Genomic DNA, 16,990 nt, shown 5'->3' with positions numbered 1-16,990 from the left:
TGAAGTGCAGTATAATCATCGCTCTGTGTAACAATATAATGGCTTTTACTCTTGACCTATGATAACACAGCTCCTATATGGATACTTTTGTAAAAACTTCAATACAGCACAAACGTGTAGATAGAAAAACAGCATTAAAGTATACGTAGGTCCTCGTTTCTTCCCGTCTGTCTTACAGACAATACTGACCTGCCTTTATGTACATTGTAAGACTTTATGGTTGTTGTAATCGTTCCTCCTCTACGTAATAGCCGTTAAGACATCCTTTCCTAATGCATTTCCAATGTAAGAGACAGCGGATCAAATCCACAGTCCTCAGTCTGTATAAATATGAATTCTAAACTTCAGTCGAAGCTAATATGAGGCTTCAGTCGTTGGACTTTAATTGCAAAATGGCCTCTTTGTGTTTCCCCTGACAGTGTTTTCTGTCTAAATCAGTAACCTTAAATTCTTCTTTTTATTTTATTTAAAGGCTCAGTTCACCCAAAAAAAAAAAGACTTACAATATGTTCTAGGGACACTGTTTTGAGATATGTTGCTTTTGGATTTTCTTTTTCAGGGCTGTGAGCACATCAAACAAATCCCACTCACCTCCATCAAAGGCAGAAATCTCAGAGACAGATATCTCAAGACTTGGACAAATAAAACCAACTGAAGTGATGTAACTATTTGCTATTAGAACATTTGATAATGATTTTATAGTAAATATAGTATTTTCCACACTAGTATGAACACGGTAATATACAAGGGAGCTAGTACCGATTCTATTTTCCTCTGGCAGAGGGAGTTGTTAGCTGACATTTTTCGTGGTGCTAATGAAACTTATTAATCAAATATCTAGGCGAATAATGGCTGTCTAGTTGTAAAATCTGCAAAGCAAAGTCTGTCTTTCGGTTGTGTGCCGTTTCAAGCCATAAGAGAGGTTGTGTTTGAGTGTTAACGCTCACAGCGCTCGGTTGCTGTGTTTGAGTTTGTCTTTCAGGCTCCAGGTAGCTGGCTAGCCATCTGGTGCAGAGCCCTCAGCCATACTATCCTTATGACTGGGGCACACAGAGAGAGAGACAGAAAAATAGATACTCAATATGTGTGAGAGAGAGAGAGCGAGAGAGAGCGAGAGAGAGGAGAGAGAGAGAGAGAGAGAGAGAGAGAGAGAGAGAGAGAGAGAGAGAGAGAAAATGTGTGTGAGATAAAGAGAGAGGGAGAGTTAGGTAGCTAGTTTCTCCAGTCGCTCTCCTTTCCTGTAGCCCACAGGAAGCTGCAATCATTGGCTCCTCCCTGTCTAGACAGAGAACCGCTTTCGCACACACACTCTCTCACACACTTACTCGCACGCTTGGTGCCTTCTACCATAGCAACTTTCATTAATTCCCAGTGTGCAGTGAGAGGAGACAACATCAGCACCATGGTCAGGGGAAAAAGGCCCGCAGTCTGCTGGATGTGACAGCTCCCTGCTTCACACTGATGCATTATACCCTGCTGAGGTGTGTGTGTGTGTGTGTGTGTGTGTGTGTGTGTGTGTGTGTGTGTGTGTGTGTGTGTGTGTGTGTGTGTGTGTGTGTGTGTGTGTGTGTGTGTGTGTGTGTGTGTGTGTGTGTGTGTGTGTGTGTGTGTGAGAGCAGGTCAGTAGTATGAGTGAGGGACGGGATGGGGAGTGTGTTTGTAGCTTTGGCTGTCCCCTCGGCCGCATCAGTGCCCAAGCATGTCTCACTGTGACAGCTCAGCAACCTGTGTGCCTGTCACACACACACACACACACACACACACACACACACACACACACACAAACAGAGGCACAGGCACACTAAACGTGGGAGTGCAGGCAGGCGCCAACACCAGCGAGGTGAAGGGTCACGAGCGACTGCCTCACCAATGTTGTGTGAAATGTGTAGATGACAGTCTCGGCCCATTATGTACGTGTACGCGACTGTATGTGTGTCTGTCTTGAGTCCGGGGAGGGGGTGGGGGCATCTCAAAGTAACTGGTTATTATCACCTCAATATTTTTCTTATTATGACAATTACATGCTCCAGGAGCGAATTAAGCGATACAGGACGCCAAGCGGGAGTGGTTGACAGCTATTTGGAGACTCAATGCACAGAGCAATTTGCAGCCCCGAGCCAAACAAATTGGATTTGGGCCACTTTGGATCGGGGCCCCAGATTGTTGGGCGTTTGGATCCTCCGACCGCATGCCTGCCTGGCTGGTTAGCTGGCTGGCTGGCTTCGATTCTTTACACATGACTATGTAGCCAACAGTTAGCCAGGTAACACAATGCTCCATGGCCCTTGACAAGGATTAAGTGTGCATATGGAGGAAGGGTGTATGTGTTGGTAAATTCATTTTACTGTTGGTGCATTGTGAAATGACTTTTTTACGGTAGTGTTTCAGCAACCATAAGTTATAAGTGAGGGTTTATAGGGTATTTACAATTGACATTTTTATAGTCTGCGGGTGTTAAGCTTTCCCACCCTTTCATGTTATTATACTGCTGCTACTTTTTTGGTCTTGGGCCACACAGCTGTGCTCAAGTGTGTGTATAATCCAAATGAGCCTAACAGCCTCTAAACGAATTACTGGTACACATTTTCCCACCCCTAAACTGCCACTGGAAAAGCTGGCAACAGCACCCAATTAGGTGAAATGCAATTATTCTCATCCATTCACACAATTAGCCTGTGGGTTAACAACCTAGCCGTACATCGGGCTAGCTCTTGGTGTTTTGGAAAAAGCCATCACCATGGTTACACCGGCGCTCATGGTAACCCCGCTGTGTCAAATGGCATGCACCTGGGGGCAGCAAGTCGGTCACAAATAACATTCAGCCCTATTGGTTGAGGCAGCGCATGACATCACTCAGCTCAGAATACTGGGTGACGTGATTGGCTGAGACAGGGAGTGGTGCCACGGGTGAGAGAGAGAGAGAGAGAGAACGAGAGAACGGAGAACGGAGAGCGGAAAGCGAGTGCCCCATGTGCTCAGTGGAGCGAGGGTAGATAATGCCAGGCGACAGACTGGCAGGCTGGCAGAGCGGGTGGGCACTCACAGCAGCCTGATGGAAAACAAAGGCTTTGTGTGTCACTGCGAGATCGCATTAACCAAAACAAGCAGCCGTGGACCGACTGCCACACTGACTTGGTTGTCTGTTCCACAGGCTAAGCCATGCGTGGATAGAGAGACATGGGAGACGCCTGTCTCAGTTTTTATAGGAAATAACATGGTGCTAGGGTAATGAGAAAAAGTACAGGGTTTGCCACTGTTGACATTGAATTGATGATGTGACAGAGCTGTATAAATTCAAAACAAATGCCATATTTGTAGTCACAGCCAATGCATTCAAGACATGCAGGGTTTGGCAGGCATTGCTAGTGTTCTGGTACTTTTGGACTGAAGATGTTTGCCATTTTCATTCTTTTATTTAACTTTTATTGGCCCAAAGCAGGCTATAGCTTTTACAATGTGACACTTGCAGTAACATATTGCCACACTACACCGGCATTCTCACTTCTGCTTGGATATCTGAAGAAATGAGCAACGCATACTTAAGTTGAATTATTGTGTATTTATTAAATAAGATGTTCACCAGTAGAACCACATTGTAGTAGCTTTACAACAAGCATGCGTTATTGTATTGACTTTTGATTTCTTAATTTCACTTGAGTTGAGTTTTACTTAATTTTCAGTAGTTTTAGTTTGTTTATATTAGTATAATGTCTCAGAAGTGTGTAGCTACATAAACATGCAACAACATGGCTGGAGCACTGTGTAGCAATGGCCATGATGTTTACAATCTTTTGAGTTGGGAATCAACTTGAGTGATGTTGTTCACCTGAGTTGAACCTCAGCTGCACCTTGTTAATGGCACTTTATCTGCTGCGATATTTTTGATCATATTCTTGTTATTGAATTCTACAAAACTGCATGCGAAAACCAATAGGGATTAATATTAATTGTGAAGCTATTGCAGCATATTCTGAAAGAAATATTGCAGCCATCTTCTGGAATGTCAAGTCCTCTCAGTTTCTGTGGTTCAATGTCACGAGAGTTGATGGAAATACATGCTGTCTCCTTTTTTCGCTAGTGATATATTATAGCTAAAAAACTAAAACTGAATAAAAATAAAAATAAATCAATATTCTTTTTAATTCGATTTTTATTAATTATTAGATCATTTGTTTAGCATTTCTTAAATAATAGTTAATTAATAATAATTGTATTTAGTTTAAATTTACAACAATATTTTTGTTCTGTGCTTATTTTCATTATTATTTATATACTTATTTTTCATATAGTCATATACAGCCATATAATCTCTAGTTGACACACACACAGACAGACAGATAGACACATCATTCTGTGGTGGCAGTAATGGTTGCACAGGACTCAGGGGGGACGGGGTCACCGGGCCTGATAAAGCAGTTAGGATCAGCTGGCATACACCAGCAACTCTTCCCCTTCCTCCACAAGCGGGCACCAGCCAGGAAACCAGGGTCACTTACAGGTGACTTCCCTCATATTCAGCTACAGCTGGGGCGCAGCCGCTTGTCTGTGAATGTGTGTGGTGTGGAGTGAGGGGGCAGCCATCGCATTGCATCACATCACATCTGGTCTTCTCTTTACCTCTAAAACTGTCTCTCTTTCATCTTTCATTGCTGTCTTACTACTTCCTGGGCTCCACACTTTTATACAATATTCAGTATTCTGTCAGCAGTATTGGTGGGGATTCCCTGGAATCAATTCCGGAGGGGGAGTACCTACTAAGCACAAACACACACACACACACACACACACACACACACACACACACACACACACACACACACACACACACACACACACACACACACACACAGTTCTGTGCTCACCACAGGGAATTAAGTGTAATATGAGCTCACCCTTGGTCTGGATGAAAGCCCATTACAATTCATTTTTCACCACGGCAGCCAGTGTACAGCAGTGTCTTCTTACATGGCTAATGGTTTTGCTCCTTTGCCATATTCACCACTGTCGCCATGACTGCATAGATTTTATCAGTGATTAAAGTAGATTACGGAAAAGTCAAACACTGTTTGTGTACGTGCAAAGTAAAGTTTTAACCTGTAGTGCCCTGCAAAAGCATTGGAAAGCATCATGTGTTACACTTCTTTTTTGGTTGTTCAAAAGGCTTTTACAGGTTATATGATCGTTTTCTTTTGCCAAATAATCATATTCCAACCATGCGGAAATAGTTGCAATAGTGCCGATTTATCTCAACTTTATATTTACCAGGGAGATTTTGTCTTTGCTTGAGCTCACGTATAAATGTGCCACCTGCTGCATGTCAGTTCTCATCAAATGCTTGGGTGAGCTTCAGAAACACTCACTGTGAGTCCTTTCTTCTGTTCCAGGATCTGTCCGGCTCGATTGATGACCTCCCCACTGGGACGGAGGCCGGTCTGGGCTCCGCCGTCAGCGTCGCCGGCTCCTCCAGCAGCAGCAGCAGTAGCCAAGGGGAGCAGGGAGGGGCCAGCAACCAGGGACAGTCCCCCTTCTCCCCTCACGCCTCCCCCCACCTCGCCAGCCAGAGAAGCGGGCCCTCTCCGTCCCCTGTGGGTTCGCCTGCCGGCTCCACTCAGTCCCAGCACTCGCGATCTGGTTCCGGACCCATCTCTCCTGCCAGCGGACCCTCAGCCAACACCACCGCACCAGGTAAGGTTGTCATTATAGCCTCTACAAGTATGTGCACTTGCATCGTGATAATCAGATTTTTTTTTTTAATGGAAGCTGTAACATGATAACTTTAATATGTTAAATCACTACAAACAAACAAGACTATAACTAACAAGAAGTACCAGACACTACACTGTGTTATATATCATGTACCACCGTGTTAGATTCCCTGGGAAATTTGCAAAATTGCTTTACAGCTTAAAGGGGAAATTGCTTTGTGCCACCAAACAAGAGGCTGCTGTTTGAAAGCAAATGAGAAAACAATCACAAACATTCCCCAGTCAGTTTTGCATCTGCAGTGATGTCAAATGAGGTGTATTGCTTTTGACAGAAAATAAAAAAGAGTAGCTGCTGTGACATCACTGATTGGGGCGTGGCCAGAAGTTTCAGTTTTCGGTCCCATGTGATTCAGTTCATTGCTTGAAAATGGCGCATCTTTAAGGAAGTACCATAAGTAAAGTTGTTGCTGCTGTAAGCATTTCACAGTCATCACCCCTACATTTATGCTTGACCTTTCCATATATTTTGCTATTTAAAGCCCTAAGCCTGATTTCATTTGTTTTTAAATATGTGCATTTAAAGAGGATTTTTAAAAAGGTCATATAGAAAAGTGACCCTAATGCAGAATAGGTAGACACAAATAACAACATGCCAACTTTTAAATGTAGTTTGTTTTGCATTGCAAGAGTAGATTTCAAGTAAAAAGCTTTCACACCTTTCCATAACCAAACAGGCAAATAAATCAGGCAAATAAATCAGCTAAAAAAAGTATTGGCGTGACACTCCTAGCGCTTTACCACCACCAAATCTCTGAAGGAGCTAATAATTACTGTATTAATAGTTACTGCGTGTGGCTATTTGCGCTGATCTTTGTGAATTGCACTGTTCTTGCAACAAGGCTCATTTGTATGGAAAGGGGCCAATTTTGCGCCGTATTCATATTACCTCGTTTAAATATGTGCGACAAGACCACCGAGACGCTATTTGCTTAGCAGTGCAGTTAGAAGTGCATTTCAGCCTTTTGCGGGTGCTTTGAGAATTACACAGTTTTATTTTTGTCTTACTTGTGCAGGTTTAGCGGCTGCAAAAGCCACGCAATCCTTTTTCTTGAATTTGCTCCTTAGGCTTTGCCTGAGTGTCAGGTGAGCAGGGTTTGACCTCTTTTTAGAGCAGTGCAGATGACCTAAAGCAAAAAGGTGACAATATCCTGGTTTAATAGCATCTCTTTTTTCACATCTCCAACTCACCGTCTAATCCATCCAGATCAACTTTCATTCTGCCAGTTTGGACAGAGGATGAAGCTGAGTGCACACTGCAGCAGAAGACAAATATTATCAATCCAACATGTCTAGTCTTTGATATCTCTGGTCCATTTGAAATCCTAATTCAGACGGCAGAATATTAGAGCTTAGCGCAGAGCACTTCATGGAATATGTCTCATTCGTTTTCCTCACACAGTTTTTGTCCTTGCATAGTAGGGATTTGTTAAGTCTTTGATCACAGTGTTGTAGAAACACGTCCCTACATTGCAGTGGAATTTTGATAAAGTCCATCTCCCCTGTGGATCGCACAAGTATTTCCAACATTTACGTCCAGACAATATTTCCTCTCCACTCTGAGTGTTAATGAATTGAGACTGACTTGTAGTGGAGGACCTCCCATCTGATTTGGGGCATTATCTAAGATATGGCAGGCCAAACAAGACACCAACAGGATTATCAGACAAAGCACGGTGTGTCTGTCTGTCTCCTGAGGCCATAGCAGAGCGCATATCCATTTAGATAAACACTGAGCATTATAAACCAGTGTGGATTTGATTTGCCTCAGACAGGCGTGTGAATATGTGTGTGTATGTGCGTGTACTCGCTGTTCTCGCCTGGCCTCCCCGTCATCTCACCACCTCTCTGCCCGACCTGCGTGGCTGACCGGCGCATCAGCATGTCTCAGACCTGTCAGTCACTCTGACAAGGCGGGGCAAAATGTCTTGAGTGAGATCCCAACGCCGGCTCCTCCTCCTCCCCTCCTCGCAGCCGCTTACCAGAGTGATTGACGCTAATGAAAAACTGGGACAGTGCTGTTCCAGGCGCCCGTGCCAAGAATCACGACGAGAACCCGAAATGAGGCGGGCGAAGACGGGAAGCGAAACTGATCGCTGGGACGTGATTAATAAGAAAATATTTTAAAATATTCCCCATGCCAAGTAAATGGTGATAAAGCGTGGAGCAGTGAGTAACATCTGGCATGTTTTAGCGGCTGTACTACAATCAGTTTGAATTAGATCAAGGAGCAGCCAGCCTAAGAGAGACACAGGAGAACTAATGTGGTTAGTGCACATCTGATTACGAACGCTCCACTTTCTAACACTTCATCACAAGTTAGGGCACTTTGGTTAATGTTATCGTTTTAGTTTGGTACAAGTCAGTGAGGAGAGGAGGGTTTAGAGGTAAAGAAGTCTCATCCCAAGCTTTATAGAACCTGTCACTTTGTGTGTGTGTGTGTGTGTGTGTGTGTGTGTGTGTGTGTGTGTGTGTGTGTGTGTGTGTGTGTGTGTGTGTGTGTTAGTCTGTCACTGGTCAGCCTCACTCTCTGGAGTGATGCGACATGTCACACGGCTGAGCACTCGCGGGACACACGTTACCCTTGACAGCGGTCAGGGGAGAGCAATTTCATCATGTCATCCTTTCACCTGGCTGTCAAACGCACACACACACACACACACACACACACACACACACACACACACACACACACACACACACACACACACACACAGGAGGCATACATAACAGCACATGAGGAAATAAACCTATTTCATAGTTTCATGTGAAACATATATGGCCACACATATAAATCACTTAGGCCTATATATGCTCGCTTGCTTGGATGAGTGACAGTGTTGTCTGTTCGTGTGTGTGTGTGTGTGTGTGTGTGTGTGTGTGTGCGTGTGTATATATGCAAGAGAGAGGCAGACAGAGTGGGAGACGGGGGGAGACTGACATATTGCCAGCCTATCATACACCCATATACTTGCACAAATCTATCTTGTCGGAGCTCCGCGGCACGTCTGTGATTCCCTCATCTCCTCACTTCTCCTCTTCTTTCTCCCTCCTCTCTCTCTCTCTTTCTCCCTCTCTCTCTCCGTCTCTCCATGAAGCAAATCCAATACACTGTAACATTATCCGGGCCTCGCCTTGCTATTTGGATTCTCTCCCGGAGCCAAAAAGGCTCACACAGGGCCAAATTGATTTTCCTGTTGCGCTAGATTTGTGACAGTCGAGCAGAAATCACATTGCTCAAACGCCAACCTCCCCCTCCTCTTCCTCCACCTCATATGCACACACACACACACACACACACACACACACACACACACACCTCCTTCTTCCCAGTGTCTCTGAAGCAATTCAGAGCGTCCTCAGAATATTTTTCTCCTTCCATGAGACATCGGGGACGGGGCAAGCAGACATTCGTCTTTCATCCGGATAGATGTGGGGCTGAACGGGGTCATCAGAACACAAGGTCCTGTAAGGTTCAGCATTCAGTCCCGAAGTTACTGTCAGTCGCTGCAGCCACAGAATCCATCAAATATGCTGATTTGTGTCTGTTTGCCTTTCCAAAACTCTGCATTTCCTGGATATTTCTAGAAGTAGAAAACATAGTGTTCCCTGTGTGGTTGTGAGTGTGTACATGGTCTGGTTCGTAATGTTGTCGCCAGGTCTCCTGTCAGTATGACCTGACTTCCTGTCAGCCTTTCCATGGCTGTCACTTCTCCCCCAAAACAAGTTGAAGCCATATCCATTACCAGACTCAACCTGATGCATACTAAATCAAACTTCACATAAACAGAAACTCAGTTGTCATCACCGTTGCTGATAGTGTGTGGCTGTTAAGGCGGAGAGATGCGAGGTAAAAACCCACAACAAATTTCAGTGTCAACTAAATATCCTGAAAAAAAATGCACTGCTCTTCTCTGATCTAAAAGTAGTGAGCAGATTGTTGCTCCATAACCATCTTTAGAAGCATTTGTTTCTCGACTCATTTGTCATATAGTAAATATTAGATTATTATACAGAAACACTGGGGGTAGAGTGTTTTGCCATTCATAGCTTGCAAATAATGTTTGCTGCTGTTATTACTGAAGGGATAGTATTAGCAAAACTCATTTTCATTTCTGTTAAATTAATTGACCATTTTAACCTCTTAGAAAATAAGTAACCTTGTGTCCCTGTCACCTAGACGGCCATGACGGAAGCAAAGTAAACCTGATTGGGACTGTGTGTATTTATGTTCCGTTATCAGATCTGGTACATATTTGGTGTTTTTTTCATAGGTCTGTGTGTGCCTGGGTTTATACATTTGTTACTGTGTGCCTGCCTCGCTTTGAGAGCCAAACTGCTCAATGTTTCCACAATGTGCAGCTATTAATTGACACAGAGCACATCCACACTCCTCCATGGCCCGGCTCGATCTGTCTGCTGCAGAAAATCACAAATACTCATCTCTCCCCTCTTCAAGCTCCTCCGAGGTCCAGTTAACAGTGCCCGCCTCCCCCTCCTTCTCTCCCCCCCCCCCCCCCTCTCTCCTCTCTGCCTCCCTCCTCACCCCTCCAAGTTTTTATTTTCTTCTAAAGAGGTGATTGGAGCTCGCGGGCGAGCGCTCAGGAGAGTTTAATCTGTGTATCTCCGTTCGCTTCAAGTGCTTCCAGGGCCTAGAAAAGGACGGAGAGGTCAGGGAGAGGGGAAGGAGGGATAGATAGAGGGTGGGAGACAGGGAGGGTGAGAAGGTCAGGCCTGACCAGTTTGTTAGCTTTAGGGTCCTTCCCAGTGAATCTCCTCAAACCCGTTGACATCCGCTCTTGTCCTTTACATCGTCCCCCAGCTTAGCCTGTGGTTTGCATTTAGTTTTTCCATTTCAGAAAAATATAATTCTATCTCTAATTATGGTAATGAGAACCACCGATTAAAATAAAAAAAACAAGTGCTGCGTTTTTTCCCACTCTGAGTTCAAAGGTCAAACACAGACGCCTGGAACCAATCAGAGTGATGACCTCAGATCAGGTTTACACGCATAAAGGTTGCCATTTTTTTTTTTATATATAATGTCCGTAAACGACTTCCCCGACGAGAAAGAAAAACATATTTATTGGCTGCAAAATATTGGACCACAAAAGACGCCGCAGGGTTGTTCAACCAAATCTTATATTTTTCCTCTGTTAGCTGTGGAAGTTATTACAAGAAAGCAGTGGAATAGGGTAGGGGGTTGAGTTTCTATGCAAGTATGTTTTGCGGTGTTGAGTGTAGGGAGCCGGGCGAGTCTTCTCGTCACACCACTCCCTAAGAGGCTGTGTGGTGGGAACACTGCCTCTGGCTGTCCCTGTCCCTCTCTTTTTCTCTCATTATTTTTATGGTGCTCGCTTTCACTTATGTTCCCTCTTGTGTCTCACGTTCCCTCGTCTCCACCCTTTCCTCCCCATTTCTGTTTGTCTCTGTTGCTTTCTTCGCTCAGAGCGTTGCTGTGGTACAGGCCTCCCACCGAGGAACAAGGCTGAATTTTCCATCCCTCTTATTTCTCCACATCTCTCCTCCAGCTCTTTATTTTTTTTTCCTTCTTCATCCCCATCCACACATCCACCCTCCTACCCCCATCTACCCAACTTTTCCCCCCCACTCCCACATACCCTGTTTCTCCTCCTCCTGATGGCTGCTTGTGTTCGTAGTGAAATAGCAAAATGCCCTCCCCGCAGACATTATATTCACAAAAGCACACCATCCGCCAAAACAGCGGGAAAAAAAGAAGAATATGGTGCCGGCTTGCTGCGTTAGCCATTTAGAGAAATCCCATTCTAACTCCGTCCGACTGGAAAACCCTAACCGGAGCACAGTGCACAATTATTTTCCCTACCCAACACCTATTTACTTGCTTTCTCTCACTCCACCACTCTCTCTCACCCGCTCGCTGTTTTTTAGCTTAAGCTGCACTTTTGCTTTACTTACAGTTGCTACTCAGCATTGGAAGTAATGAGGATCTTGGGAGAGCGCTTGTTTTGCGAGCCACAGCAGGCCTGCGCTCGTCCCCTACAGGGAGAGTTAACTGGCATTAGCCCCTGGCTTGGAGAGGCATTGACTCGCACCCATTGAGATCTAAACCGCCATTATTGGAGCACGCTGTTTATCTGCCTATTTCCCCTAAAGACATGACAAGTGGGGGATATTAACTTGGTGTGTGTGTGTGTGTGTGTGTGTGTGTGTGTGTGTGTGTGTGTGTGTGTGTGTGTGTGTGTGTGTGTGCATTTACAGCCTAAGGGTTGTATTAAGAGATGGTGCTGAAGCAGCCCTTTCTCTGTACTCTACACCGGTCTATTAGTGCTCACCGCCGTTACCTCACTTTAGCAAAAATGGCCCCTGCTGCTCCAAGGATTCTGCATTTGTGAGAAACAGTTAGTGTGTGTGTGTGTGTGTGTGTGTGTGTGTGCGTGTGTGTGTGTGTGTGTGTGCGTGTGCGTGTGTGTGTGTGTGTGTGTGAGTTTAGGCAAGCAGAGGCCTCACTGCATCTCAGTGTATACATATATCTGCACACCCTTGCAAGCATGTACACGCATGTCTGCTAATGCACACCTGCACCTTCCTTTCAACAGTAATTAATAACATTTACATTGACTCTCTGGTTGACCTTTCTTCATTGGCATTAGTCATACAAACAAATGCAGTAGCTCCTCTGCTTAATATTACCAGGGCCCTGAAACAAAACAGAAATATGGCCACAAGTACTCTCCCTCGGCTTTGAACTTCCCCGGCATTTGCGTTTGAAACCCTGATGAAAAAAAGCTTCAAAGACCCCACTCCCTCTCTTCAAAGGAGACTCAGGGTTGCCTCGACAGTCCTCGCAGAAATTACATTTAAAATGTGTATTGGGTTTTTAGCGAGGAGCATTATCTCCAAAAACGCAATGAACTCCCATTACTTTTGGCCCCGCTGCCTTGTATCATGAGCGAAGAGTAGAAAATGTATCTGCCTGCTAAGTGCCTTTTTTACAAAGAGGAAATTACAGTTGTTTGACTTTTCAGCACAATTCCAAAAGAGCATTTTCGTTCTAGACATCTTCCTGTTTGCTCTTGTCCTTGATGCAGCAGATCCTATCTTTCTAAAACTCCAACACGATCAAAACATCAGCTCTGTTCATCTTGAAAGCCGAGTGGTCTCTGATAGGTCAGTGTTTGCACAGGTACACTCTCATGAATGAGTTATGTTTGTTTTAGACTTGCCATCAAAAATCACTCTTTCGGGTATGTTTATGTGCGTGTGTGCTCAGCTGGGCGCTTGTGGAGGTGTAAATTGCCAGTGATAATGACCGTGGATAAAGATGCATGCTGAGGGATAGCAAAGATATTGCCATGCCACTGATGACCACATGTGCTAATTGTGTAATAGAGCACCTATGGGAACACTAGTACTATAAGGAATACACAGATTCATTCAGAAGAGATCAAACAAAGACACATTCAAGCAAATACACATGAAACCATACATATTTAAAGACAAGATACAAGAATGATCACAAATACAGTCCCTGTTACACTTAAAAACACACTTAAAACTTAACATAAAATATTCAAAACCCATCTAATCATATGTAATCACAAAGAAAATCTCAGAAATGTAGAAGACACACATTTATATAAAGTTCATTGTTACAGCCGGACTTACGAGCTTACAAATAGACCAGGACAAATATTAAATCACACTCATGCACACCAGCCAGAAGAAAGTGAACTGGACGGTTGAAGCATTACTTACCATTTTATTTGTTTTACATTTTCATTCATAGCAAGCAAATACGGCCTTTTTTCTTTTTCATTTTCTTCTTTTTTGGACAGGGAAAGATATACAGTCAGCTCCTGCTGACATTTAGCTCTCCTCGCTCTCTCTCAGCAGCACCTGGAAAAGAACTGCGCGTCAAAGATTCAGCGTATGAATTATTAATGATACGGATTAAACGTGCCACGACTCACTGTGGAGCCTGTTTGTTTTATTTGGACGTAATTATTTAATGGGACATTGTTAAAAATGAGAGTGAGGAGAGGCGAGAGAGAAAAGGAGGAGTGGAAAATGTGGGGAGAAGCTTTGTTTGGACAGTAATTGGTGGTGAAATAATTACGAAGTGTTCCAAGCTTCACTCGTTCATTGCACAGACCGAGGGAAGGAGGGGTGAGGCCTTGTCAGACTCAACTATACTTCCACTCCTCTCTCATCTGCTTTTCAATTCCTTCTTTCTCAACAAGCATTTCTGTTTTCTTGTCATTCTTCTTTTTTTTTGCCTCTCTCTCTCTCACACACACACACACAGACACACACACACACGCACACACACGCACACGCACACACACACATGCAAAAACGCACACTCGTATGTCTTTGCATTAATCTCATCTCTGGTGACAATGTACTTGGGTATGTGAAGAGAGTAGTGGAGCATGGAGGGCACTGTTCCCTATTTGTACCTTCATAGTGACTCACACACACACACACACACACACACACACACACACACACACACACACACACACACACACATACAGTACAAGCTGCTGTCACCACCACTCTGCCATCCAAACAAACAGAGTCTGACAGCATAGCCGGTGCCTGGCATGCATCCCTGCACACACAAACACACAAAGGCTCCCCTTTATCGTAGGGTTGACTTCCATAGTTTAAGGGTTCAGTAAACTCCTGCTAGCATACTTCGTCCTCACTACCCATCCACCCATATAAAGTGGTGCTGCAGCTAAATCTGTCCCTCTGGCTACAAGTGGCCATGACCCTCTATAAGAGGCTTTAGGCTCCTCCAGTCAGACACGTAAACACATACTACATAAACAGTACAATAAACACAGTGAAGCAGAAACATGCAAACAGTTGCTTACACATATACATACCAGTGGTGGAAAGTAAATTTATTAGTACTGTACATAGGTATAATTTCAGGTTATTTTACATAAGTATTTCCATTATTACTACTTTATATTACTGCGCTACATTTCAGGGGGGAACTTTTGTTCTTTTTAATTCACTGTGTTTTTTGTACAACGTTGAGATTACAGAATCAAATATTTGCGAGAAAAATATAAAAAATGCTCTGGGATTAAAGTCACAGATATACAAGAATTGTGCAAATGTGTGAGGATGTGCAACAGTATAGAACATGGCGATATCATGGCGTCTGATGGTTTGATGAGGTTTATTAAAGTGAAGTGGTTCCTTGACCAAAAACAAACACAAATATCCCAAGTTTTTTTCTTTATACTTAATTATTTTATTCATTCATTTATTCGTTTTTCTCATAATTATATAACACTTTAATCTTTTTCTCTAAATAATATTCCCCTCCCTGGCTCCGTAACAATAATAAATACGAAGTCTACAATGGCCCTAGTACGCTGTTGTATTTTTGACAGCGATACTATAGTTGCTTTGCAGAATAACATTAACATTAACATTAAAAATGTATGATTAGTTTAGAAAACGTGCATTGCTTAGATTAAACTCCAACACTATATAAAGTAGTTAAAGCTTGCTCCCATTTGAAGTAATAAAATGTTGCTTACATGTCAATACATCATTAAAAATAACCCACCTATAACACATATATATCATAATAAACATTCTGAAATGGGCCACAGTGCAAAATGAGTACTAGTTTTACTTTTTCACTTGTAAAGGAATATTTTTATATTTTGGTATCGCTACTTTTACCTAAGTAAATGATTGTTTCTATCACCACTGGTTCATGCGCACACAGAAGCACAGAGCTTGTGTTTCTTGTGTTATCTCAGGGTTTCTTCAGGGTTTGTGCTCTGACGTCTCCCCTTCCCTCTACCACATGGTGACGGACTAATCGAATATTCCCTCTTTGAAGCAGCGTCGCTAGATCTATTCATGTGTGAGGCAGGGGGTCTGTGTGTGTGTGTGTGTGTGTGTGTGTGTGTGTGTGTGTGTGTGTGTGTGTGTGTGTGTGTGTGTGTCTGTGTTAATATTTTAGCACATATCCTATGTGCCTTTATGCTCTTACGCGTGTTTCCTTGTGTGTTTGAGTGTGTTTATTTACGCTTATTTGTCCAATTACTTTTACATCTGTGTGTGTGCGTGTGTTAGTGTGTAGGCAGCTTTGTGTATGGAAATGTTGTTTATGCAGTTTATGCAAAGCAATTATGTTGACTTAATTGGGTTTGTTTATGTGGAGAGTGTGCCACCTCCAGTCATGTATTACTGCTACCGTGGACAGACACATCACACACACACACACATGTGCACACACACTTCTGGAAACAGCAACACTTTCTACAGCGTGATTGAATAATGTGAAGTGTTTCCTTTATAATAAGGGATTTATATTCACTGCGGGTTCTAAGGACACTATCGCAGAAACATTTTGTTAATATGTCACTCCAACAGCACTTCATAATGTAGCATCCTGAGTAAACAAAGTCAAATCATATCCCGTAATTGTAAAAATATGTAGTGACAATCATCACTGAACATGTACAGTTGAATAACGTCAACATTTATTGTGTGTTCGGGCATGCGGCATTTCACTCGCATTATATTTAAGCACTGGATTTTTCATCCACTGCAAGTCCAACCAGTACAGTTAGAAATACTAAATCACTTCCCCCCTCATCTTTTCCTCTCCTCATTGTCTCTCCTTCCTCTGGGCCAAATCAATCCACCATAGTATCTGTCTGCCATTGTCCTAATCAGACCCTCAACTCACAATTGGATTTCAATGGAACAGGCGCAGCCCAAAGACCTGCACAACCGCCTAATCAATGACCCTCAAATGGCCCTGGTTTTCTATAGGGGATCGCTCTGGTTTAAACGCTTACACAAGGAAGTGGCACAGGGTCCAATGACTTGATGTGTCCTCTGGAAGTGCATTTGTCATTTAGCGAATAGTTAATCACAAACAACTTCCTGTATAGTTATTGTGCTGAGCTCTCGGTGTGTCTTTAAATGTGGCATCAAGCCCTCTTACCCCATCGCGTGAAGCTTCAGAAACACATCCAGGGCATCCTCAGTCAAAATAAAAACCTTCAGCTTAATACTCATTTCTCATTGTTTTTTCAGTCAAATAACAGAACACTTGTGGAACCAGCTGACTTCTGTGTTATTCAGAGAAATGCAGGAAAAAAAGTACTTTCCTTCAGTACCTTCAGTACTTTTTAGTTAGTTAATGCAGTTTCCTTCAGTTTTCAAGCACGGCATAAGGCGGGGAATTGAAATTGAAAAAA

At 43.4% G+C, this 16,990-nt stretch overlaps 1 protein-coding gene across 1 annotated transcript in view; it reads left to right on the top strand.

The window, feature by feature from the left end:
* Positions 1–2,737: 2,737 nt before the first annotated feature.
* The window catches only part of arid1b (AT-rich interactive domain 1B), a 55,286-nt gene continuing 41,033 nt past the window's right edge, over positions 2,738–16,990 (top strand). The window contains exons 1-2 of the mRNA XM_029461201.1: positions 2,738–2,800; positions 5,385–5,685. Of these exons, the coding sequence (XP_029317061.1) occupies positions 2,738–2,800; positions 5,385–5,685 (364 nt within the window). The remainder of the gene's footprint in view (positions 2,801–5,384; positions 5,686–16,990) is intronic.

Source organism: Cottoperca gobio, chromosome 22 (assembly GCF_900634415.1).
Source record: "Cottoperca gobio chromosome 22, fCotGob3.1, whole genome shotgun sequence".
NCBI classification, from domain to species: domain Eukaryota; kingdom Metazoa; phylum Chordata; class Actinopteri; order Perciformes; family Bovichtidae; genus Cottoperca; species Cottoperca gobio.
This window is presented reverse-complemented; position numbering and strand designations above follow the sequence as displayed.